General features: G+C 42.6%; 1 protein-coding gene and 1 long non-coding RNA gene across 4 annotated transcripts in view; one reads left to right on the top strand and one right to left on the bottom strand.

Annotated features, from left to right (window-relative positions):
- On the bottom strand, positions 1 to 23,793 carry LOC115893513. 2 transcript variants are annotated; one of them, XR_004053538.1, is made up of 4 exons: positions 23,683 to 23,793; positions 21,193 to 21,278; positions 17,477 to 17,585; positions 1 to 132 (listed from the first exon to the last, which is right to left on the bottom strand). It is a non-coding gene; the product is annotated as an uncharacterized LOC115893513 (long non-coding RNA). The 2 variants fall into 2 exon arrangements; XR_004053537.1 differs by lacking the exon at positions 1 to 132 and adding an exon at positions 13,205 to 13,424.
- Positions 23,736 to 25,654, top strand: part of PRMT9 (protein arginine methyltransferase 9) — a 47,385-nt gene continuing 45,466 nt past the window's right edge. The window contains exons 1-2 of one of the 2 annotated variants that reach the window (XM_030917505.1): positions 23,809 to 23,892; positions 23,974 to 24,183. In XM_030917505.1, coding sequence (XP_030773365.1) covers positions 23,995 to 24,183 — 189 coding nt within the window. In that variant the 5' untranslated portion in view covers positions 23,809 to 23,892; positions 23,974 to 23,994. Of the gene's footprint in view, positions 24,184 to 25,654 lie in introns of both variants that reach the window. The other variant, XR_004053532.1, reaches the window with a different exon arrangement.

The raw sequence follows: 25,654 nt of genomic DNA, 5'->3' as shown, positions 1-25,654 counted from the left end.
TTTTAAAATTCCATTCAGAAACGCAGTTGTCATCTTTGTTCTTGGCTATGTCACCCATGTCCTAAGCAACCGATTGCTTTGATTTAGTGGGTGAAGAGGTATGCCTGATGGTTGGGAGAGGAACTGGAAAACCTGTGAAGAAGAGAAATATTAATTATGATATCCAATTGTATCCTACTACATTCATCAGAAAGTGTGTTTATTAGCAAATATGTGATAAATGGCAATCAAGGGTGATACAGGCCCCCTAGTGGGCATTTGGAACTGTGCAAGACATTTCTAGTCAGTGACTTCGGGATTCAGTGGCATTTAGTAGGCATAGGGCAGGGAGAGTAAATATACTGAAATGTGTGGAACAACTCCATACACAATGTCAATAGCTCCATGATAAAAACACCAAAAGCATTCTTCTCTGCTGGGGCTTTTCCAGTCTCTGGCCCCATCCATGTTACTATAGGACACAGCCCCAGGACCCTCTGCTTAGGCAACAGGTCCTACTTGCTTACTTCTGAGACCTGACTCTTCCTCTCCACAATTCCTTGGGACTAGCCTGACCCTCCCCCTACACCGCCCCACCCCATGACATCTTTGCATCTGTCCAGCCTGAGTTGTCTGGGAGAAAAACAAGGTGTCCCACCAGGAGGTATATATAGTATTCTATCCTTTAACTTCAGGTTCCTCTTGTATCCTAAATCGATGAAGTGGCTTAACGATTTTGACTCTGAACTTGCTTAGCCAGTTTCCTATAGAAATGCACAGAAATGGCCGGGCGTGGTGGCTCACACCTGTAATCCCAGCACTTTGGGAGGCCGAGGCGGGCAGATCACGAGGTCAGGATATCGAGACCATCCTGGCTAACATGGTGAAACCTTGTCTCTACTAAAAATACAGAACATTAGCTGGGTGTGGTGGCAGGCGCCTGCAGTCCCAGCTACTCAGGAGGCTGAGGCAGGAGAATCGTGTGAACCCGGGAGGCGGAGCTTGCAGTGAGCTGAGATCGTGCTACTGCACTCCAGCCTGGGCGACAGAGTGAGACTCCGTCTCAAAAAAAAAAAAAAGCACAGAAATTATTCTCCTGGTTCCCATTGTCATTCCAATCATTGCTATGTGCAAGAGAAAAATGCAAAAGATCTTAAATTTCAGGCTGGGCACAGTGGCTCATGCCTGTAATCCTGGTACTTTGGGAGGCCAAGGTGGGCAGATCACCTGAGGTTGGGAGTTTGAGACCAGCCTGGCCAACATAGTGAAACCCTATCTCTACTAAAAATACAAAAATTAGCCAAGTGTGGTGGCACGTGCCTGTAGTCCCAGCTACTCGGGAGGCTGAAGCAAGAGAATCACTTGAATCCAGGAGGCGGAATTTGCAGTGGGCCGAGATTGTGCCATTGCACTCCAGCCTGGACATTCATGACTCATGAGAAGAGGTCAAAATATGACCTCTTCAAAATAACAGGAGTTTGAAAGAAGTTCATTTCAGTCCTCATAGATGACTTTGGTGGGGATGGGTTCAAGACTTCATTAAAGGAAGTCACTGTAGATGTGGTGGAAATGGCAAAATTGGAAGTGGAATCTGAAGACGTGACTGAATTGCTGCAATCTCATGACAGAACGTCAACAGATGCTTCTTATAGATGAGCAAAGAAAGTAGTTTCTTGAGATGGAATCTACTCCTGGTGAAGATATTGTGAATATTGTCAAAATGACAACAAACAATTTAGAGTATTTATGAAATATTATATAAATATTCTAACTTGGTTACTAAAGGAGCAACAGAGTTTGAAAGGATTGACTCCAATTTTTAAAGAAGTTGTACTGTGAGTAAAATGCTATCGAACAACATCATGTGCTACAGAGAAATCTTTCTTGAAAGGAAGAGTCAATTAATATAGCCAATTTTATTGTTGTCTTATTTAGAAATTACCACAGCCACTCCAACTTTCAGCAACATCTACCCTGATCAGTCAACAGCAATCAGCATTGAGGCAAGAACCTTTACAAGCAGAAATTACAACTTGCTGAAGGTTCAGGTGATGGTTTGCCTTTTTTTTTTTTTTTTTTTTTAGCAATAAAGCATTTTTAAATTAAGGCATGCACATTTACACAGTGCTATTGCATACTTAATAGACTACAGAGTAGTGTAAACATCTTTTTTTTTTTTTTTTTTTTTTGATATGAAGTCTCATTCTGTCACCCAGGCTGGAGTACAATTATGATCTTGGCTCACTGCCACTTTCACCTCCTGGGTTCAAGCAATTCTCCTGCCTTAGCCTCCAAAGTAGCTGGGATTACAGGCATGCACCATCATGCTCGGCTACTTTTTGTATTTTTATTAGAGATGGGGTTTCACTATGTTGGCCAGCCTGGTCTCAAACTCCTGACCTCAGGCGACCTGCCCACCTTGGCCTTCCAAAGTGCTGGGATTGCAGGCGTGAGCCACTGCACCCAGCCTGAAATTTAAGATCTTTCACATTTTTCCCCCTGGCTGGTCTTGAACTCCTAGGCTCAAGTGATCCTCCCATCACAGCCTCTCAAAGCATTGGGATTACAGGTGTGAGTCACCATGCCTGGCCCAAAAATGATATTTTAAAACAATAATGACCAGCCTGGGCAACATAGGGAGACCTCATCTCTACAAATAATAAAATTAACATTAAAATTAAAAATGTCTGTTTTTTACTATTGAGGTATGATAACAGAGTAGGAGATGATTTCCAATATAGTGCCAACCTAAAATAGTCAAAAAGCTTAGGATCTAGTTAAAAGAGTGTATTTAAGAGCCAAGTGTGAGGGTGACCATCTGGGTAGCAGAGCTACACCAAAGAATGATGATTGGCACTTGTAATCCCAGCTACTCAGGAGGCTGAGGCAGGAGATTCACTTGACACCAGGAGGCAGAGGTTGCAGTGAGCCGAGATCACACCACTGCACTCCAGCCTGGGTGACAGAGCACTACTGTGTCACACATACACACAAACACACACACACACACACACACAAAATGGTGATTAGTGGCTAGATTCCGTGGCTTACACCTGTAATCCCAGCACTTTGGGATGCCAAGGTGGGTGAATCACCTGAGGGCAGCAGTTTGAGACCAGTCTGGCTAACATGGAGAAACCCTATCTGTCCAAAAAATACAAAAATTAGCTGAGTGTGATGGTGGGCCCCTGTAATCCCAGTTACTTGGGTGGCTGAGGCAGGAGAATCGCTTCAACCCAGGAACCTGGGAGATGGAGGTTGCCATGACCTGAGATTGCACCACTGCACTCCAGCCTGGGCAAAAAAAAAAAAAAAAGAATGGTGATTAGTGATCCTGATGTGGAGAAAAATGAGAAATGAGGATGGTTTATATAGGCAAAACAGACGTGTTGAACAAAATTACATTTTCTATATGAAGACTAATATATAAATATGAGATTTGATGGGCTACTATTGATTACACTGTAATAGGGTTAACATTTTATTATAACAGTCATAGCATCTCTATTTTTACAGCATTTAGTCTAGATTTGAATTAAGAATAGGGATTCCGGTTAATATATAACATCTCAACACAAAGTTTAGAAAGCAGTGGTCATGCACCACAGAAGAAAAACAGTCGTGTTATGTGAGTTGACTTTTAGGGTTTAACTTTTCTCTTTGGCAAAATAAATTTGTAAAGTCCTAAACTTTTATTTATTTATTTAGTTAACAGTAGGTTCATTGATGGTAACAAATGTATTACTCTGGTGTGGGATGTTGATATAAAAAGAGGCTGCATGTTGCCGGGTCAGGGGTCATATGAAAATTTTCTGGCGGGGCGCGGTGGCTCATGCCTATAACCCCGGCACTTTGGGAGGCCGAGGCGGCCAGATCACAAGGTCAGGAGATTGAGACCATCCTGGCTAACATGGTGAAATCCTGTCTCTACTAAAAATACAAAAAAATTAGCCAGGCGTGGTAGCTGGCACCTGTAGTCCCAGCTACTTGGGAGGCTGAGGCAGGAGAATGACGTGAACCTGGGAGGCAGAGCTTGCAATGAGCTGAGATCGTGCCACTGCACACCATCCTGGGCAACAGAGTGAGACTCCGTCTCCAACAAAAAAAAAGAAAAAGAAAAAGAAAATTTTCTGTACTTTCCATTCAATTTCGTTGTGAACCTAAAATCAGTCTAAAGAATAAAGTCTATCTTAAAAATTGCCAATTCCAAGGTCATGATGATTTGCACCTATGTTTTCTTCTATAAGTTTTGTAGTTTTTGTTGTTATATTTAGATTGTTGATCCACTTTGAAGTTTTGTATATGATGTAAGGCAAGTTTTCAACTTCAGAATTATTTTGGATGTGGCTACCCACTTGTTTCAACACCATTTGTGAAAAAGACAAATCTTTCCCCACCAAATGGTTTTGGTATCCTTGCCAAAAATCAAGTGATCGCTGGCTGGGCACGGTGACTCATACCTATAATCCAAGCACTTTGCGAGGCTGAGGTGGGAGGATCACTTGAGTCCAGGAATTTGAGACCAGCCTCCACAACATGACAAAACCCTGTCTTTATAAAAAAAAATAAAAAATTAGCTGGGTATGGTGGCGTGCACCTGTAGTCCCAGAAACTCGGGGAGCTGAGGTGGGAGGATTGCTTGAGCCTGGGAGGTCAAAGCTGCAGTGAGCTGTGATTATGCCTCTGCACTCCAGCCTGGGTGACAAAGCAAGACCCAGTCTCAAAACAAAAACAAAAACAAAAATCAAATGATCATAAAAGCATGGGTTCATTTATGAATTCCCAGTTTTATTCCATTGATCTAGCTTTGAGTTAGTATCACACTCTCTTGATTGCTATAGCTTTGTAGTAAGTTTTCAAAATGAAGTAGAGTAAGTACTCCAACTGTGTTCTTTCTCAAGTTTTTTCGGCTATTCTGTGTCTTTTCCAATTCCATATGAATTTTAGGATCAACTTTTCTATTTCTTAACAAGACAGTTGGCATTTTTGTTGTTGTTGTTGTTTGAGACAGTCTCACTCTGTCAGCCAGGCTGTAGTGCAGTGGTGCAATCTCGGCTCACTGCAGCCTCCGCAGTGAAGTACAGTGAGGTACTTGAACCCTGCTGGGTTCACGTGATTCTCATGCCTCAGCCTCCCGATTAGCTGGGATTACAGGCACCCACCACCATGCCTGGCTAATTTTTGTATTTTTTACTAGAGACAGGGGTTTGCTCTGTTAGGCTGGTCTCAAACTCCTGACTTCAGGTGACCCACCTGCCTTGACCTCCCAAAGTGCTGGGATTACAGGTATGAGCCACCGTATCTGGTCGACAGTTGGAATTTTGACAGCGATTGCACTGAATTTATAGAACATTTTGGAGTATCACCATCTTAACAATAGTAAGTCTTATAATCTGTGAACAGAAGACGTCTTTCCGTTTATTTAGATCTTTAATTTCTTTCAGCAATGTTTTTTAGTGTTTAGTGTACAATCCTACTATGTTAAATTTATTGTCAAGTATTTTATTCTTTTAATGCTTTCATAAGTGGGATTGTTTTATTATTTCATTTTCAGATTGTTCATTATTAAAGCATAGGAATGCAATCGATTTCTAAATACTGTATTCTGCAACATTCTTGAACTTGTTTAGTAGCTCTAAGAGTTTTTTTCTGTAGATCCTTTAGAGTTTTCTCTATATGAGATTATTTCATTTGCAAACAGTGATCATTTTATTTCTTCCTTTCAAATCTGTATACCTTTTATTTCTTTTTCTTGTTTAGTTGCCCTAGCTAGAAGCTTCAGCACAAAGTTGAATAGAATGGTGAGAGTTGACATCTTTGTCTTATTTCTGATTTTAGAAGGAATGCTTTTAACGTTTCACTATTACATATGTTGTATCTGGGCTTTTCATAGATGCTCTTTAGCAGACTTAGAAAGTTTTCTTCTATTCCTAGTTTCTTATGTACCATTGTCATAAAAAGGATTTAGATTTTGTCACTTTTTCTGGGTTTATTGATAGGATTACATGGGTTTTCTCCCCCTTCATTCTATTACTGTGATATGCTACATTGATTGAGTTTTATAAGTTAAATCAGCCTAGCATTCCTGGGATAAATCCCACTTGATGATCATGTATAATCCCTTTTATATGCTGCTGGAATTGGTTTGCTAGCTTTTTATTGAGAATATTTGCATATAAATGCATAAGATATATTATTCTCTAATTTTCTTTTCTTCAAATATTGTGTCTGGCTTTAGTATCAGGGTATTACTGGACTCATAGACTGAGTTCAGTGTTCCTTTTCCGTCTATTTTTTTGGAAGACTTTTAGAAAAACTTGTGTTAATATTAAAATTTTTTTTAATTGACACATTGTAATTGTACATAGGAATTGGGTACGATTTGATAGTTAAATACACGTATATGTTATATAATTGTTACATTAGGGTAGTTAGCACATCCATCATCTCATGCATTGATCTTCTTTGTGCTTATTACATTTAAACGCTGTCTTCTAGCTATTTTGTAATATACAATACCTTACAGTTAACCATAGTTACCTTGCTGTGCAATAGAATACCAGAAGTTATGAAGTTATTCCTCCAATCTAATTGTAGCTTTGTACCTTTTGACCAAAGTCATCCCCTCCTCCTCTCTTCCTATCCATCTCCAGTTTCTGATAACCACTGCTCTACTCTCTTTTTTTTTTGAAATGGGGTCTCACTGTCTCCCAGCGGGAGTGAAGTGGCAATCTTGGCTCACTGCAACCTCAGCCTCCCGGGTTCAAGCAATTCTCTTGCCTCAGCCTCCTGAGTATCTGGGATTACAAGTGCCTACCACCATGCCCAGCTAATTTTTGTATTTTTAGTAGAGATGGGGTTTCACCATGTTGGCCAGGCTGGTCTCCCACTCCTGACCTCAAGTGATCCACTCAACTTGGCCTCCCAAAGTGCTGGAATTACAGTTGTGAACCACCGCGCCCAGCCCCTGAGTGTGCAGGTTCATTTTTTGGGGGGCTGGGGTGGAACATGGATTTGGGTACCCCCATGTCTCGGTCATTCTGTCAGGCCTAGACTCCAGGCAGCTGGTGTAGTGGTGCTGTAGACACCTGTGTTTATGTGGTAGAATGATGATAGGGCCTCAGGGATGGAGAGAGGCAATGGATATTGGCCTCCAGAGCAGGACACACTTTAGCAGTGGGTTCACATTCAAGGTGGCACCATGCTGTAGCACTTTAGGTTGTGGGGATGCGGGTGCACAATGTGGGCTCCTACTCTGGAGCAATGCAGCCATTTAAACTCCTGGCAACTCTCTAAACTGGATATGGAACCTATGAAAACTGGGGGACCCTCCTGTAGGAAGGACTACTGACATCTGTGGTGGTAATGGGAACCTCTGGAAGTCTCCAGCTTATCTTTTCCCCATGGGAAGACTTCCCCGGCTCTGAGGCCAGTCCTGTTGATGATGGAGAGAGTGTTGTAGATGCAAGGTGCCTTGCACTTTCCAGTGTACTTCTTCAGTCACTGGAGTTGAAATAGTGCTGTTTGTTTATTGTTCTATTCCTTTTTTTTTTTTTTTTGGAGACAGAGTCTCGCTTCGTCACCAGGCTGGAGTGCAGTGGCGCGATCTCGGCTCACTGTAACCTCTGCCTCCCAGGTTCAAGAGATTCTCCTGCCTCAGCCTCCTGAGTAGCTGGGACTACAGGTGCCCATCACCACACCCGGCTAATTTTTTGTATTTTTAGTAGAGACGGGATTTCACCGTGTTAGCCAGGATGGTGTTCTATTCCATTTTTATGGGGAATATGAGTATCAGGCAACTCCTGGCTGTCTTGCTGATGTCAGTTTGTGCAAATCTTTTTAAACTATTTGATAGAGTACACTAGTGAAGCCATCTGGTCCTGGGATTTGTTCGTTTGTTTTTTGAGACAGGGTCTCACCCTGTCACCTAGCCTAGAGTGCAGTGGCATAATCACGGCTCACTCCAGCCTCAACCTCCTGGGCTCAAGTGATCCTCCCACCTCAGTCTCTTGAGTAGCTAGGGACTACAGGCAAGTGCCACCATGACTGGCTAAAAAAAAAAAAAAAAAAAAAAAAAAAACCATTTATTTTTGGTAGAGACAGGGTCTTGCCATGTTGCCTAGGCTGGTCTCAAACTCTTGAACTGAAGCAATATATCCACCTTGGCTCCCTAAAGTGCTAGGATTACAGGCATGAGCCACCGTACCAAGCTGAGTCCTGGCTTTTTTTGCTGAAAGTTTTTTAAAAATTAGTTTTATCTCTTTACTTGTTATAGGTTTATTTAGATTTTCTATTTTTCATAGGTCAGTTTTGCTAATTTGTGTATTTCTAGGAATTTGTACATTTAATCCAGGTTGTCTAATTGTTGTCATACAATGTTTTCCTAGTATTTCATTATAATTATTTTTATTGCTGTAAGACTAGTAGTAATGTCTCATATTTCATTTAAGATTTTAGTAATTTGACTCTTCTCTTCTTTTTCTTATTCAGACTAGTTAAAGGTGCCAGTTTTGCTAATCTTTTCAAGAAATTGGTTTTTAGTTTCATTTATCTTCTTTATTGTTTTTCTATTTTCTAAATAATTTATTTCCACACTTTTGCTTGCTTTGGGTTTAGTTTGCTCTTGTTTTTTAAATTTCTTTTTTTTCAAGATAGAGTCTATTCTATCTTATTATTAATTTTCTGTCCTATTTTATTATTAATAAATAATTCTATTCTATTTTATTATTAACTTTCATCTCTTTTTTTTTTTTTGAGACAGGGTCTCACTCTGTCGCCCAGACTGGAGTGCAGTGGCAAGATCTCAGCTCACTGCAACCTCCACCTCCTGGGTTCAAGCGGTCCCCCTGCCTCAGCCTCCCAAGTAGCTGGGACTACAGGTGCACGCCACCACGCCTGGCTAATTTTTTTTGTATTTTAGTATAAATGGGGTTTCACCATGTTGGCCAGGATGGTCTTGATCTCCTGACCTCATGATCCTCCCACCTTGGCCTCCCAAAGTGCTGGGATTACAGGCATGAGCCACTGCTCCCAACCAGTTTATGCATTTTTAGTAGAGATGGCATTTTGCCCTGTTGGCCAGGCTGGTCTCAAACTCCTGACCTCAAGTGATCCACCCACCTTGGCCTCCCAAAGTGCTGGGATTACAGGTATTACCCACCATACCCAGCCTGATTTCAATTTTTAAATCTTATTCAGATTTATTTTATGAGCTAATTATAGTCTATTGTAGAGAATTTTCCACGTGCACTTGAGAAGTGTATTCTGTTGTTGAGTGGATCATTATACACGTTTCTTAAGTCTAGTTGATATATAGTGATGTTCATATCTTCTATTTCTTTGTGGATTTTCCATCTAATCGTTGTATCCATTATTAAATGTAAGGTATTGAAGTCCCCTGACTATCATTTTGAATTGTCCTTTTCTTTTTTAATGTAGTCAGTTTCAGCCTCATATATTTCAGGGCTCTCTTGTTGGGTGCATATATACTTATAATTGTTATGTCTTTTGATGAATTGACCCTTTTACCATTATATAATGTTCTTCTTTGTCTAACAATTTTTGATTTAAAGTGTATTTTGTCTGGTATTAGTATAGCCACAATAGCTCTATTATCAATACTGTTTGCATGAAATACATTTTCCATTCTTTTGCTTTCAACCTATTTGTGTATTTAATCTAAAGCAAATCTCTTGAAGATAGCATACAGTTGGGTTCTATTATTTATTTATTTTCAGATGGAGTCTCACTCTTCTGGAGTGCAATGGTGCGATCTGAGCTCACTACAACCTCCACCTCCTGGGTTCAAGCGATTCTCCTGCCTCAGTCTCCCGAGTACCTGGGATTACAGGCGTGTTCCACCAATCCCGGCTAAATTTTTTTTGGTATTTTTAGTAGACACGAGGTTTCACCATGTTGGCCAGACTGGTCTCAAACTCTTCAGGTGAGCCACCCACCTTGGCTTCCCAAAGTGATGGGATTACAGGCGTGAGCCACTGCACCGGCCGGAATTCTGTGTTGTTTTTGTTTGTTTGTTTGAGACGAAGTCTTCCTCTTGTCTCCCAGGCTGGAGTGCAATGACGCGATCTCGGCTCACTGCAACCTCCGCCTCCCATGTTCAAGTGATTCTTTTGCCTCAGCCTCCTGAGTAGCTGGGATTACAGGCGCCCGCCACCAAACCCAGCTAATTTTTGCATTTTTAGTAGAGGTGGGATTTTACCATGTAGGCCAGTCAGGACTCGAACTCCTGATCTCAGGTCGGCCCCCCAAAGTGCTGGGATTACAGGCATAAGCCACCGTGCCCGGCCTCTGTTTTTTTTTTTTTTTTTTTTTTTTGAGACAGAGTCTTGCTCTGTCGCCCAGGCTGGAGTGCAGTGGCACAAGCTCACTGCAAGCTCCGCCTCCCGGGTTCATGCCATTCTCCTGCCTCAGCCTCCCGAGTAGCTAGGACTACAGGCGCCCACCACCACACCCGGCTAATTTTGTTTTTGTATTTTTAGTAGAGACAGGGTTTCACCATGTTAGCCAGGATGGTGTCAATCTCCTGACCTCGTGATCCATCTGCCTCGGCCTCCCAAAGTGCTGGGATTACAGACCTGAGCCACCGTGCCCGGCCCAGTCTCTGTTTTTAAAAATCACTGTGACATGACAGTTTTATATTTTTATCTCTTCATTGATATTCTCAATTTGACAAGACATCATTCCTATATTTACTTTAGTTCTTCAGACATTGCTTAGCTATTGATCATATTTAAAATAGCCAATTTAAAGTCTGTCTAAAAAGTCCAAATGTCTAGGCTTTCTCAGGCATAGTTTCTATAAATTTCTTTTTCCTGTTTATAGACCATAATTTTTCATTTATTGGCATGCCTTATAATTTCTTGTTGAAAACTGCACATTTTAAATATTATAATATGGCAATTCTGGAAATCAGCTCCTCCCCGTTCCCTAGGGTGTGTTGTTGTGCTATATTGTAGTTATAGTTTGTTTAGCGAATTTTCTGAACTAATTTTATAGTCTGTTCTTTGTTACATGTGGATCCTGAAGTCTCTGTTACATTAGCTTACTGGTCAGCTAATGAGTGAGCAGAGATTTCCTTAAATACCTGGAACCAAAAAATCTTCCAGTCTTTGCAGTGGGGCTCTGTGTATTCATTGTCACATGCTTTCAATACTTGCCAGGCATTTTACAACTCTGCCTTAGACTTCATATCCTACTTTTTTAGAGCCTCATGGTCAGGAGGAGGGGTATTAGGGCCTTTTTCAGCTTTCCTGGGGGCATTTGCATAGCCCTGAGCATGCATTTGACCTTCTTGATTCTCAGGAATATGTCAGCACTTTTGAAAACCCTTATAGACTGTCTCATTCTCCAGCCTTTCCTCCCAAGCTTTTTGATTAGTCTATTGATTGACCTAGCTACTGTCTATCGCCACAGGCAGCAGGAACCTATTTAGACATCTTAGGAAAATATTTAAGGCTGGGCGCGGTGGCTCACGCCTGTAACCCCAGCACTTTGGGAGGCCAAGGCAGGCGGATCACAAGGTCAGGAGATGGAGAACATCCTGGCTAACACTGTGAAACCCCGTCTCTACTAAAAATACAAAAAAATTAGCCGAGCGTGGTGGCAGGTGCCTGCAGTCCCAGCTACTTGGGAGGCTGAGGCAGGAGAATGGCGTTAGCCCGGGGGGCGGAGCTTGCAGTGAGCTGAAATCGCGCCACTGCACTCCAGCTTGGGCAACAGAGCAAGACTCCGTCTCAAAAAGAAAAGAAAAGAAAATATTTAGACTTTAGACCAAATTTAGTCTAACGTAGTTTAACGTCTAAATATTTTCTACAAATGCCCTGCGGCAAGAAGCTTTAGCCCTAGGCTAGTTAGGAGTTAGGTGAAATAAAGACAAGCCTTTCAATCAGTATTCCAGGGAGCCACCAAACAGGTCAGAACAGATAATTTGTACATGATGTGCGTATTTCCACCTCTGGTACCAGGAATGTGGGCTGTTATTTTCATGCTACTGCTGATCTGAGGAGGAGTGGGAGATAGAACAGAGCTTAAGCTGAGAGAGGAACAGTGGTAGTAAATTGTAATATTGTCCTCTAGTATTCACTCTGTTCCTTCCACGGACATGTAAACTGAAGTGCCCTCTTCCTTGCAGGAAGAGTGTATATACCTTTCCCTTTGCGATTGGACTTAACCACAATAATATGCTTTCACCAACAGAGTGTGAGAGGACATTTTTATTTTTATTTTTTTTATTTTTTTGAGATGGAGTCTCACTCTGTCGCCCACGCTGGAGTGCAGTGGCACGATCTCGATCTCAGCTCACTGTAACCTCTGCTTCCCTGATTCAAGCAGTTCTCCTGCCTCAGCCTCCCGAGTAGCTGGGACTACAAGTGCCTGCCACCACACCTGGCTAATTTTTTGTATTTTTAGTAGAGATGGAGTTTCACAGTGTTAGCCAGGATGGTTTCAATCTCCTGACCTTGTGATCTGCCTGTCTCGGCCTCCCAAAGTGCTGGGATTACAGGCGTGAGCCAACACACCCGGCCTAGAGAGGACATGACATACATACAGTTTTGAGAAACTTTAAGAAGCATCATGATTTTTTAGCAGTTCCATGGCTTTCCCTCTCTGCTATGAGAATGAGCAGGTTTCACATAGGAACTGCTTTTTAAATCTGTAATCCAGTATAAGAGAATATATGGTGCAGAGTCATAGCCTTCTCAAAATCTGAGCAGCATCGTTGGCAATTTGTGGTCTACATGTAATATAAGCAAGAAATAGTCCTTTCTTTTCTAAGGTACTTGTTACGGTTTAAATGTGTCCAAAATTCATGTTAAAATTTACTCACCTGTGTTATAGTATTCAAAGTTTGGTCCTTTAGGAGATTATTAAGTCATGAGGACTTCTGCCCTTGTGAATACAATTAGTGATGCTTTAAAAGGGCTGGTGGAGGCCAGGTGCGGTGGCTCACGCCTGTAATCCAGCACTTTGGGAGGCCAAGACAGGCAGATTACCTAAAGTCAGGAGTTCGAGACCAGCCTGGCCAACACGGTGAAACCCTGTCTCTACTAAAAATACAAAAATTAGCCGGGTGCATTGGCGGTGGGGGGTGGGGGTGGGGCGCCAGTAATTCCAGCTACTTGGGAGACTGAAGCAGGAGAACTACTTGAATCCAGGAGGTGGAGCTTTCAGTGAGCGGAGATCATGCCATTGTACTTCAGCCCGGGCAACAGAGCGAGACTCTGTCTCAAAAAAAAAAAAAAAACCTGGTGGAAACAAGCTAGACCATTTTTGTCCTTTTCCATCCTTTCTGCCATGTGAAGACACAGAATTCATCCCTTCTGCAGGATACAGCATCGCAGGTGCCATCTTGGAAGCAGAGCCGGAGCTTTTATCAGACATCAAAGCTGCCATTGGTCTGATCTTCAACTTATCAGCCTCCAGGACTGTAAGAATGAAATTTCTATTATTTATAAGTTATCCAGTCTCAGTTATTTTGTTACCAAGTGACTAAGACAACACTGAATTTTCAGAGTTGTTTGTTATGTAGTATAATGTGGTAAAAGCTGACTAATATAAACAGTTCCCAGAAAAAGAGAGGAAAATACTGGCTGGTAAAACATTAAATTACTTAAAACATTGCCTACTATGCAGAATGTATTCAATAAATATCAATATGTTAAATTATGTTTGTATATAGATAACTAGTACTTTTATTAGAATCAGAACACATACTGTCTTGGAGAAAAACCCTAACTTTCCAACTTTCACTTTTATCAAGTCATTAAAAAATCCTTATCATAAAGATGAATTATAATATACAGTAGTCCCCCCCTTCTGTGGTTTCAGTTACACATTATAGTACAATAAGATATTTAGAGAGAGAGAGAAAGAGAGGCCATATTCACATAACATTTATTATAGTATATTATTATAATAATAATACTAATTTTTTTGAGACACAGTTTCGCTCTTGTTACCCAGCCTGGAGTGAAATGGCACAATTTCAGCTCACTGCAACCTCTGCCTCCCAGGTTCAAGTTATTCTCCTGCTTCAGGCTCCCAAGTAACTGGAATTACAGGCATGCACCACCATGCCCGGCTAATTTTATATTTTTAGTATAGATGGGGTTTCACCATGTTGGTCAGGCTGGTCTCGAACTCCTGACCTCAGATGATCCATCTGCCTCAACCTCCTAAAGAGCTAGGATTACAGGTGTGAGCCACTGGGCCCGCTCTATTGTAACTATTCTATTATTAATTTTCATCTCTGTTTTTTTTTTTTTTTTTTTTTGAGATGGAGTCTCGCTCTGACTCCGAGGTTGGAGTGCAGTGGTGCAATCTCGGCTCACTGCAAGCTCTGCCTCCCAGGTTCACGCCATTCTCCTGCCTCAGCCTCCTGAGTAGCTGGGACTACAGGCACCCACCACCACGCCCAGCTAATTGTTTGTATTTATTTTTAGTAGAGACAGGGTTTCACTGTGTTAGCCAGGATGGTCTCGATCTCCTAACCTCATGGTCCGCCCACCTCGGCCTCCCAAAGTGCTGGGATTACAGGCGTGAGCCACCACGCCCGGCCTCTTTATTTATTTATTTATTTATTTTTGAGACAGGGTCTCACTCTGTTGCCCAGACTGGACTGCAGTAGTGCGATCTCGGCTCACCACAACCTGTCTCCCAGGCTCAAGCGATTCTTCTGCGTCAGCCTCTCAAGTAGCTGGGATTACAGGTGTGCACCACCATGCCCAGCTGACGTTTGCATTTTTAGTAGAGACAGGGTTTCACTATGTTGGCCAGGCTGGTCTCAAACTCCTGACCTCAAATATCTACCTGCCTCGGCCTCCCAAAGTTCTAGGATTACAGGCATGAGCCACCATGCCCAGCCTAATTTTCATCTCTTACTGTGCCTAATTAAACTTTATCATAGGAATGTATGTATAAGAAAAAACATAATCTATATAGAGTTTGTTATTATTCATGGTTTCAGGCATCACCTGAGGGTCTTGGAATGTATCCTTCATGGATGAGGAGAAGTACTGTATTGAGAAAAATGTAATTTATTCACATTTTTATATTTATTTATTCTATATGCTATTGCTCTGACTAGGTTTATGAGAGACCCTGGTCCTACTGGCAACTCATTTATAAGCCATTTCTTAGGATTGTTCATTTCTATAAAATCTTACTCATTTTATCCAATATCTTGCTTTCTTCTATTAGCAATTTCAGAGAAGGCTTTGCCGCTCTTTCCTCATTCTGCATTTTGTGATGCACATTTCCTCCCTCTACACACTTTTCCAGGAGAATTATAATCATTGCTACAACTTCAACCTATCAACTTGATTAAAACTTCCAGCTGGGCGCAGTGGCTCACGCCTGTAATCCCAGTACTTTGGGAGGTTGAGGCAAGAGGATCACTTGAGCCCAGGGTTACAGACTGGTCTGTTCAATGTGGAGAGACCACATTTCTACAAAACCCACAAAAATTAGACAGGTGTAGTGGCGTGTTCCTGTAGTCTCGGCTACTCTGGAGGCTGGGGTGGGAGGATTGCTTGAGCCTGGGAGGTTGAAGCTGCAGTTTGCCATGATTGCACCAAGCCTTGGCGACACAGCAAGATTCTGTCTCAAAAAGCAAGCAAGCAAACAAACAAACAAAACCCCTCCAGATACTTATATCTAGACCAGATATTTCCAGTGAGCTCTAAACATACTTTCTCACCTGCCCACTGGACATCTTCACTTGATGTCCAGATACCTCAAACACAGCCGTTTACCTGATAAACTACAGGTTGCATTTGTTAGTTTTCTTTAAGGTCTTGTGATTCATGCTGACATCTATCCCTGAATAAAGAATCTTATGAGTTCCTCAAGTTGTTGACATACTGATTAATGTATAACCTACTAACACTAAAAAGAATGCGGATTTATTTTTGAATCATAAAGTTGTTTTTTTTTTTTTTTGGAGACAGAGTCTCATTCTCTTGCTCAGGCTGGAGTGCAGTGGCGCGATCTCCACTCACTGCAACCTCCGTCTCCCAGGTTCAAGCGATTCTAGTGCCTCAGCCTCCCTAGTAGTTGGTATTACAGGCATGCCCCACCATGCCTGGCTGATTTTTTGTATTTTTAGTAAAGACAGGGTTTTGCCATGTTTCCCAGGCTGGTCTCTAACTCCTGAGCTCAGGCAATCCACCCGCCTCAGCCTCCCAAAGTGCTAGGATTACAAGTATGAGCTACATGCCTGGCCAGAATCATAAAGTTTTACTCATTGTCTTGCACGCAGACATTTTAGCCTGCATGTTGCAATCTGTAGCCAATGATTATAACCTCTGTGTTACACCCATCAGTGAAAGAATACAACTCTGGTATGAGAAGTCCCCCTACCTTCTCCTACACTGTCTTATAAAAGCCTTCCAACTTGCAACAGATTCTGGAACACTCCCAACTTTGTTGATGTGTCTTCCTGGGTCAATCTTCATATTTGGCTTTCAGTAAACCTTTATCAAATTATTTCTCTCTCAACAGACTTAGTTTTGGTTGACATAACTAATCATTTTTCTCTTCAAATCTGTTCGTCTCCCTTCTCTACACTTCATATCGTGGTTAATGGCACCACCTGGTTGCTCATGCCAAAAGTACTGGCATCACCTTCAATTTTTCCCTTTTCCTTTTTCTTTCTTTTCTTTTTTCCTTTTTTTTTTTTTTTAAGATGAGTTTCAGTCTTGTTACCCAGGCTGGAGTGCAATGGCACGATCTTGGCTCACTGCAACCTCTGCCTCCTGGGTTCAAGCGATTCTCCTACCTCAGTCTCCCAAGTAGCTGGGATTACAGGCAACCGCAACCACGCCCGGCTAATTTTTGTATTTTTAATAGAGACAGGGTTTCACCATGTTGGTCAGGCTGGTGTCGAACTCCTGACCTCAGGTGATCCACCTGCCTCAGCTTCCCCAAGTGCTAGGATTATAGGTGTGGGCCACTGCGCCCAGCCTAATCTCTCCCTTTTTCTTATGTCCCTGTTACTCCTATCATATAGTTGTTTTAAGTCCTGTAGTCTTTGTTTTTGACACATCTTTCAATTCTTCCTCTTTCTCTACCTCTCTTTAGCTGCCTCCATTTCAGGTTAATCAGATATTTAATGACTTCTTTTGTTCTAGTTACTATTTTGAATGCTAGTGATGAAAAATGAATAAGACATACTTCCTTGAGGCCTAGGAACCCACTTTCTAGTCAGGAGGACAAACAGGCCATTTGAACGTAATAGGGTAAGTGCTAAGATAGCATTATGAACAGGAGACAATGAGAAATTTTAAAAAGGATGCTTTGCCTAAACTAGGTGATCTGGTTTGGCTCTGTCTCCCCACCCAAATCTCATGTCGAACTGTAATTCCCACATGTCAGGGGAGGAGCCTGGTGGGAGGTGATTGGATCATGGGGACAGATTATCCCCTTGTTGTTCTCGTTCTCATGAGATCTGATGGTTTAAAAAGTGTGCGGCACTTACCCCTTCGTTCTCTCTCCTGCCTCCATGTAAAGAAGGTACTTGTTTCCCCTTCATCTTCTGCCATGATTATAAGTTTCCTGAGGTCTCCCATTCATGCTTCCAGTTAAGCCTGTGGAACCACGTGTCAATTAAACCTCTTTTCTTCATCAATTACCCAGTCTCAGGTAGTTCTTTATAGCAGAGTGAGAATGGACCTGGTGCAGAGTAGCGCTCAAGTGGATTTTCCCTCATATTGTCTCTGAACTCTGCTGTCGCATTATTATAGGACCTTATACACTGAGAACACTCAGATTCCAAACCCAGCATTGGTCTGGCCATTATTACAATTTTATATTTAAGTTGAGTTCTAGATTTTGAAGTTGCATATGGAACGATCAGAAAAGGAGTGTTATAAAACAAAGTATCTTAATTGTAGTTAAATAGATTGAATAAGCTGGAAATACTTAGCAGTGAAAATTATCAAAGTAAATTTCAATGCCAACAGTTGGTCTGTAGCCATAGTATTTTGTTGATCCAATTATAAAATTTTCTCTTCAACAGGTAATTCAGTAAGATGAACATTCTATTCCTCATTATGTTATTATATTATTACTTAAATTCAAAAGAATTCAATTGAGAGAACTCTCACAATTCTAACAGGTCATAAAAAAATTATATTTTCACTCCCTACATTGGCCTTATGTCTTATAACCTATCGCTTAAAGAGAGTATCTTTTCTTTTTTTTTTTTTAGAGGCTGGAGTGCAGTGGTGCGATCTTGGCTCACTATAGCCTCCACCTTCCAGGTTCAAGCGATTCTTGTGCCTCAGTCTCACAAGTAGCTGGGACTACAGGTGCATGCCACCATGCCCAGCTAATTCTTGTATTTTTAGTAGTGACAGGGACAGGGTTTTGCCTTGTTGAACCAGGCTGGTCTCCAACTTCTGACCTCAGGTGATCCACTCGCCTCAGCCTCCCAAAGTGCTGGGATTACAGGCATGAGCCACCACACATCTTTAAATCCATAGACAACCATAGCAAAAATACTCATGCCCAACCCCATTCCAGGCTAGTTAAATTAGCATCTCTGGGGACGAGGTCTACGCACTGATACTGTTTAAAAACTCCCCAAATGATCCTAAAATGCACAAAGAGTTGCGAACAGGGCTCCAAACCAAAAATAAAACAAACCAGATCCCAGAAAAATGTTTAAACCTCACAGGGCACAGTGGCTCACAACTGTAATCCCAGGACTTTTGCAGGCTGAGATGGGAGGATTGCTTGAGGCCAGGAGTTCGAGGGCAGCCTGGGCCACATGCTAAGAGTTTATCTGTACAATAAATTTAAAAATTAGTTATGTGTGGTGGCATGGACCTGTAGTCCCAGCTATTCAGGAGGCTGAGGTAGAAGGATCACTTGTTCTAAGAGTTTGAGGCTGCAGTGAGCTATAATCATGCCACTGCACTCCATCCTGGGCAGCAGAGTGATACCCTGTCTTTAAAAAGAAAAAAGAAAAAGAAAAAGAAGAAAAGAATGAACCAGGCTGGGCACAGTGCCTCATGCCTGTAATCCCAGCACTTTGGGAGACCGAGGCGGGTGAATCACGAGGTCAGGAGTTCAAGATCAGCCCGGTCAAGATGGTGAAACCCTGTCTCTACTAAAAATACAAAAAAAAAAAAAAAAAAAAAAAAAAAATAGCAGGCCATGGTGGTGGGTGCCTGTAATCCCAGCTACTTGGGAGGCTGAGGCAGAGAACTGCTTGAACATGGGAGGTGGAAGATGCAGTGAGCCGAGATCGTGCCACCGCACTCCAGCCTGGGTGACAGAGTGAAACTCCATCTCAAAAAAAAAAAAAAAAAAAAAAGAACCCCTACATTGATAAACACAACAAGCTGACAAGTTGTTTATCCCTTGTTAATATGCTTTATTCTTATTTTTTATTAATTTATTTAGAGACTGAGTCTGGCTCTATCACCCAGGCTGGAGTGCAGTGGCACGATCGGGGCTCACTGCCACCTCCATCTCCCAGGCTCAAACAATCCTCCCACCTCAGCCTCTCGAATAGCTGGGACTACAGGGGCACGCCACCACACCCAGCTAATTTTTGTATTTTTAGTAGAGACAAGGTTTTCACCATGTTGCCCAGGCTGGTCTTGAACTGCTGACCTCAAGTCATCTGACCACCTTGGCCTCCCAAAGTACTGGGATTAAGGCATGAGCCACCACTGCCAGCCCGTTGTTAATACACTTTTATGAGCATTTTCCCCACTTGTTAACCTTAAACTTTTGCACATTGGAAAGTTGACTGAGAGCCCTTCAGCTGGTTTTACTTCTGTGTTTGGCATGTGTGGTTTGTTGACAAGGTGCCCGGAATATGATGAAACACAACCACATTTGGACCTGCCTCCCAGTCAGCAGTGGTTTTCTATATCATTGAGGTTTTTCTTAGAATCCTAAAAGAGGGTAAAAAAGGAAATGTAAAGGAAGGAACCAAATAGACTCTCAGAGGTAAAGATCATAGTTGTGAGGGGCAAAAGGGCTATTGTCAACAAGAAAGTGATGCTTTCAATGTTTCTAAAGAAATCTTTGATTAAGAATAAAAAAGTATAACCTACATTCTGCCTTTTTCATTGTACTTCTGGGTTCTTTGAATATAGGGCTCTTCCAAAAGGCATGAAAGGTAATTACAATAAATTCAGTTAATCTTCATAAAGATGAAGAATCTTAAGTAACTCAGCCTCAACCAGTACTGACGTAATAAAGGAACAGAAAATAGTAATCAAAATATATTTACGATTCCAGTTTATTTATTTATTTATTTGAGACACGGTCTTGCTCTGTCACTAGAGTGCAGTGGTATAATCATAGCTAACTGAAGCTTCGACCTCCTCGGAGAGCCTCCCATCTCAGACTCCTGAGTACCTAGGACCACAGGTGTGTGCCACCACACCCAGCTAACTTTTTTATTTTAAATTTTTTGTAGAGGTGGAGTCTTGCTATGTTGCTCAGGCTGGTCTTGAACTCCTGGCCTCAAGTCATTCTCCTGCCTTAGTCTCTCAAAGCTCTGGAATTACAGGCATGAGTCACCACACCCAGCCAATTCCAGTTTCTTAAGGTGATCAGATGTTCCATGTTATTTGTATCATTCCATTTTTTCAAATGACCTACTCTATGTACAGAATGTCTTGAAGCTATAGATAAAACACCAAAAAATGCAAATAATTGGCTGGGCGCAGTGGCTCATGCCTGTAATCCCAGCACTCTGGGAGGCAGAGGTGGGTGGATCACCTGAGGTCAGGAGCTCAAGACCAGCCTGACCAACATGGAGAAACCCCATCTCAACTAAAAATACAAAATTAGTTGGGTGTTGTGGCTGCCTGTAATCCCAGCTACTCGGGAGGCTGAGGCAGGAGATTCGTTTGAACCCAGGAGGCGGAGGTTGCAGTGAGCCTAGATCACACCATTGCACTTCAGCCTGGGTAACAAGAATGAATCTCCGTCTCAAGCCCCTCCTCCATCTCTTGCCCTCCACAGACTTGGTAGAAATATGTTCAGTATAAGTTTCATGCAGTCTAGGTGTTTTAGGTACTCAGGTTATCTCAATGAACCAAACAGACCAAAAAACAAAATGGAGCAAAACAAAAGAAAAGAAACTCTGCCCCTGTGGAAGCAGAAAGCATGCCCTGGATTACAAGATAATATGTAAAGTGAAGTAATTCAGCTGAAGCAGGGACTCACAGAGGTGACTGGAAGGATGACGTTTCAGTGATTCATCTCCAACCCACTTTTCTGCAGTGAAAGACTGGGAGGTTTCTTCCTGCTTTCTGAAAAGAGGTTTCAGTCAACCACATTTGACACTTAAAGGATATGGGTGCATACACTTTTGATCAAATGCTTACAGGTGTTAGTAACCTAATTTTTATTTTAATAATCCAGATTTCTTTCTCTCTTTCTTTCTCTCTTTCTTTCTCTCTCTCTCTCTCTCTCTCTCTCTCTCTCTCTCTTTCTTTCTTTCTTTCTTTCTGAGACAGAGTCTCGCTCTGTCACCCAGGCTGGAGTGCAGTGGCACAATCTTGGCTCACTGCAAGCTCGCCCTCTCGGGTTCACAACATTCTCCTGCCTCAACCTCCCGAGTAGCAGGGACTACAGGCGCCCGCCACCACACCCAGCTAATTTTTTGTATTTTTAGTAGAGACAGGGTTTCACCGTGTTAGCCAGGATGGTCTCAATCTCTTGACCTTGTGATGCGCCCGCCTTGGCCTCCCAAAGTGCTGGGATTACAGGCGTGAGTCACCGTCCTCAGCCATCCAGATAATTTTTAAGTGATTCTAGATAATAGTAACAATGGATAACATTAACTCTATATGTATATCAGATAAAAAATGTTTCTATATATTATCTCATTTGATGGTTATAGTGCTCTTGTGACTAAAGTAGGAAAGGTAGCTTTAATAGGCCTTTTTAAAATAAATAATCATAAGGAATGCTGATTGGATGGGCTAGAAAGGACCAAGCTTGCTCTCGAATGCCCTTTTTTAAGAAGTCTGATGGCCCTTTCATGTTCTGTTGATTCCTACTAGGAATAGAAAGGCCTTAGCCTTAGACGTTTCAGTTTCGTTAAGGAAGTATCATACATTAAGTCCTAATTTGTTTTGTACAGAAAGTAGCAATTAAGGATAGGAGAGAAATAGGAACATGAATAGTTGGAAAAGTCTACGTGCAAAATCTAGGAGTGGGGCTATACTTTGCGTTAAATTATTATTATTATTGTTATTTTTGACACTCAGTTTCACTCTTATCATCCAGGCTGGAGTGCAATGCCACGATCTCTGCTCACGGCAACCTCTGCCTTCCGGGTTCAAGCGATACTCCTGCCTCAGCCTCCTGAGTAGCTGGGATTACAGACACCCATCACCACGCCCGGCTAATTTTTGTATTATTATTATTATTTTTAGTAGAGACAGGGCTTCACAAGTTGGCCAGGCTGGTCTCGAACCCCTGATCTCAAGTGATCTGTCCGCCTCGGCCTCCCAAAGTGCTGGGATTACAGGCGTGAGCCACCGCGCTGGCCCTTTGCATTAAATTAAACAAAAATCACCATCCTGGCCAACATGGTGAAACCCCGCCTCTACTAAAACTACAAAAATTAGCTTGGCGTGGTGGCGCTCGCCTGTAGTCCCAACTACTTGGGAGGCTGAGGCAGGAGAATCGCTTGAACCCTAGAGGTAGAGGTTGCAGTGAGCCGAGATCGCACCACTGCACTCCAGCCTGCCACAGGGCGAGACTCCGTCTCAAAAAAAAAAAAAAAAAAAAAAAAAAAATCAAAGTCCTTACTTTGCATCATAATCCGCTAGGTGCAAAGGTCACAAAAGTGATTAAGAATAGCTCACAATCTAGTGAACTGGAACCTAAAAAAAACTGATTAGGATTTACACTGGCAAGTGCTCAGAAAAAAGGGTAGTTCAGGTAATCGGATCAGAAGAGAAGGCAAAAAGGCATGACGTGTTTTTGAGAATTAGAGGAGCCCTCAAAGTGTATTAGTTTGATATGCAAAATGCTCGATTTAAGATATTGTCCATTAATGTATTTGAAAATTGGGACAAAAATAACTTTTCGGCCGTATTAACTATGTTCCCCTCCCTTTTAGAGTTTGGAATCTGTATCTTAGAGGCCATACTTGAATGTGGAAAAACTTTGTTTTTGTATTAATGTAACCACTATCCAGTGATAAGACATGAAACAGTGTAATAACCCCTAAGCTCATCTTATTACTGAAGAGATAGTTGGCAGGGAACTTGGATTTGAACCATGCCTATGCCACTAGCTGGTTGTGTGACTTTGAGCAAGTCACTTCTCAGGATATCACGTTTGCCATCATTAAGACGAGTGTGATCCAAAGGTCCACCTAGCCAAGTTTTGTGAGAATGATTTGAAATGCCTGTGAAAGCATTTCCTCTAACACGTCTGAGGTGCTTTTGTTATGTCCAGGTTCTTTCCGGTCTTGAAATTTTGTGCATCACGATCCAAAATGTCTTAAGCCTCATCACAAATGCTTGACCGTCCCTCATGAGCGGGTGGCGCTCCGCACTGCCTGGGTCTGTACAAGGTCTTGCAGTCGAAAGCCACACACTCTCGGAGTGCAAGAAGGAGAGAGAGGTCTGCTTCAGCAGGGAAAAAAAAGGGCACGAGACTGGACAGGTCCTGCCACATGAGCTCTCATATACTCACGCGCAGTGGTCGCTCCTGCGGGAATGGGCGGCAGTGACGTGCCCACGTCGGGTGCGCTGACGTTCGCGTAGCGTGCGCCGCCGGCCTGGTCCGCAACAGCGGGGTGTGCGTCACGGTCTGCGCCGCCCGCGGAGCCAGGACGGGGCGGAGCTTCCGGCTGTGCTCGGGTGGGCTAGTTTACCCGCGGCGGAGGGTAACTTTCCTGTACAGGTACTTGAGCAGTTGTCTGGTCCCTGGAAGTGTAGCATCGAGACAGTTTTCTATTCCCGTTTACAAAATATCTTCCCTTAGGCCATACAAGTGGTGACTGCCATGTCGAACTCGCGGCTCAGGTCCCGCCGAGACGCCGGGGGTGGCGCTGGGGCAGCCGGCCGGGACGAGCTGGTGTCGCGGTCGTTGCAGAGCGCAGAGCACTGTCTGGGCGTCCAGGATTTCGGCACCGCCTATGCCCACTACCTCCTCGTGCTCAGCCTGGCGCCGGAGCTAAAAGACAGCGTGAAGGTGAGGGTCCTTTTTTCTCACTTGCTGGCAGATCCAACGTCCTCGTAAAAAAAAATTAGAAAAAAAAAAAAAAAAAAGGCGGAGGGGCCAGGATGCTTGGCTGTGTGGTTGCTATCAATATTTACTGTTCACCCTTAACAGCTTTCTTTTATTCACACCTACGACTTGCCCAGAGGAAAATCCTGCCGTCTTCACCTTCGAAATATGTCCAGAAATCTTATCAGTTCTCACCATCTTCGCCTTTGCTACCCTGGTTTGAGCTTCAGTCATCTGCTAGCTGTTGCAGTCGGCTCTCAACTGAGCTCTCTCCTGCAGTCTGTGTCAACATAGCTAGGTTTTTGCAACAAAAGTCAAATGTTGTCATTTCTCAGTTTCAAAACTTCCATCTCATTTAGAATTCTAAAGGCCCTCGAATTGGAAATGAGGTCTCACGTGATCCTCTTCTCCCTATATCTAATTTAAGCATGCCCTGGCTTAAGGGCTTTTGGATTTGTCATATTGTGTGTAGTAGGAATATAGCGGGCCTCGAGTTGAAAAAAGTGTGTAATTAGCCTAAAGTGGTTATCATTTAATGATGCATTCTTTAAACTTCAATTATTGGATTATTTGCAACAGTTATTCTGTTGAAATGCTGTACTTTTCTCAAGTACTTTTAGAATCTAAATTATGAAAAATGATTTAACTCAAATTTGCAATTACTTTGCTTTATTTAGACTGAGGGTTTCTCAACCTCAGCACTATTGACATTTTGAATGGGATAATTCTTTGTTATGGGGGAAAGGACGATGTCCTGTGCATTGCAGTATGTTTGGCAGCATCTTTGATCTCTACCCACTAAATGTCTGTAGCGTCTAGATGTTTGTAGTTCATGTAAACTTGGTGTAAATTTCAGGACCAGCTGGCCTACTTTAGGAGGAGATGATATGTTTAGATACAGTTTGCTTCTCTAGGTAGGCAGCAATAGAAAAATGGATCAACTCAAGTGATCTTTCCTCAGTTACTTGTTTCTTAGTTTCCTCTTCTGTGAAACAGGGACACTGCCTGTCTTAAAAACATTTACTGTATATTGGCCTGGCGCGATGGCTCAAGCTTGTAATTCCAGCACTTTCGGAGGCCGAGGCGGGCGGATCATGAAGACAGGAGATCCAGACCACGGTGAAACTGCGTCTCTACTAAAAATACAAAAAATTAGCCGGGCGCGGTGGCGAGCTCCTGTAGTCCCAGCTACTGGGAGAGGCTGAGGCAGGAGAATGGCGTGAACCTGGGAGGCGGAGCTTGCAGTGAGCCGAGATGGCGCCACTGCACTCTAGCCTGGGCGACAGAGCGAGACTCCGTCTCAAAAAAAAAAAAAAAAAAAAAAAAATTGCTGTGTATTAAAAGTATATTTAGGCTGTGCGTGCTGGCTCATGCCTGTAATCCCAGCACTTTGGGAGGCCGAGGCGGGCAGATCACGAGGTCGGGAGTTCGAGAC

The sequence above is a fragment of the Rhinopithecus roxellana genome, chromosome 2 (assembly GCF_007565055.1).
Source record: "Rhinopithecus roxellana isolate Shanxi Qingling chromosome 2, ASM756505v1, whole genome shotgun sequence".
Lineage (NCBI taxonomy): Eukaryota > Metazoa > Chordata > Mammalia > Primates > Cercopithecidae > Rhinopithecus > Rhinopithecus roxellana.
Note: the sequence above shows the minus strand (reverse complement) of the source record. Positions and strands in the feature narration are given on the sequence as shown.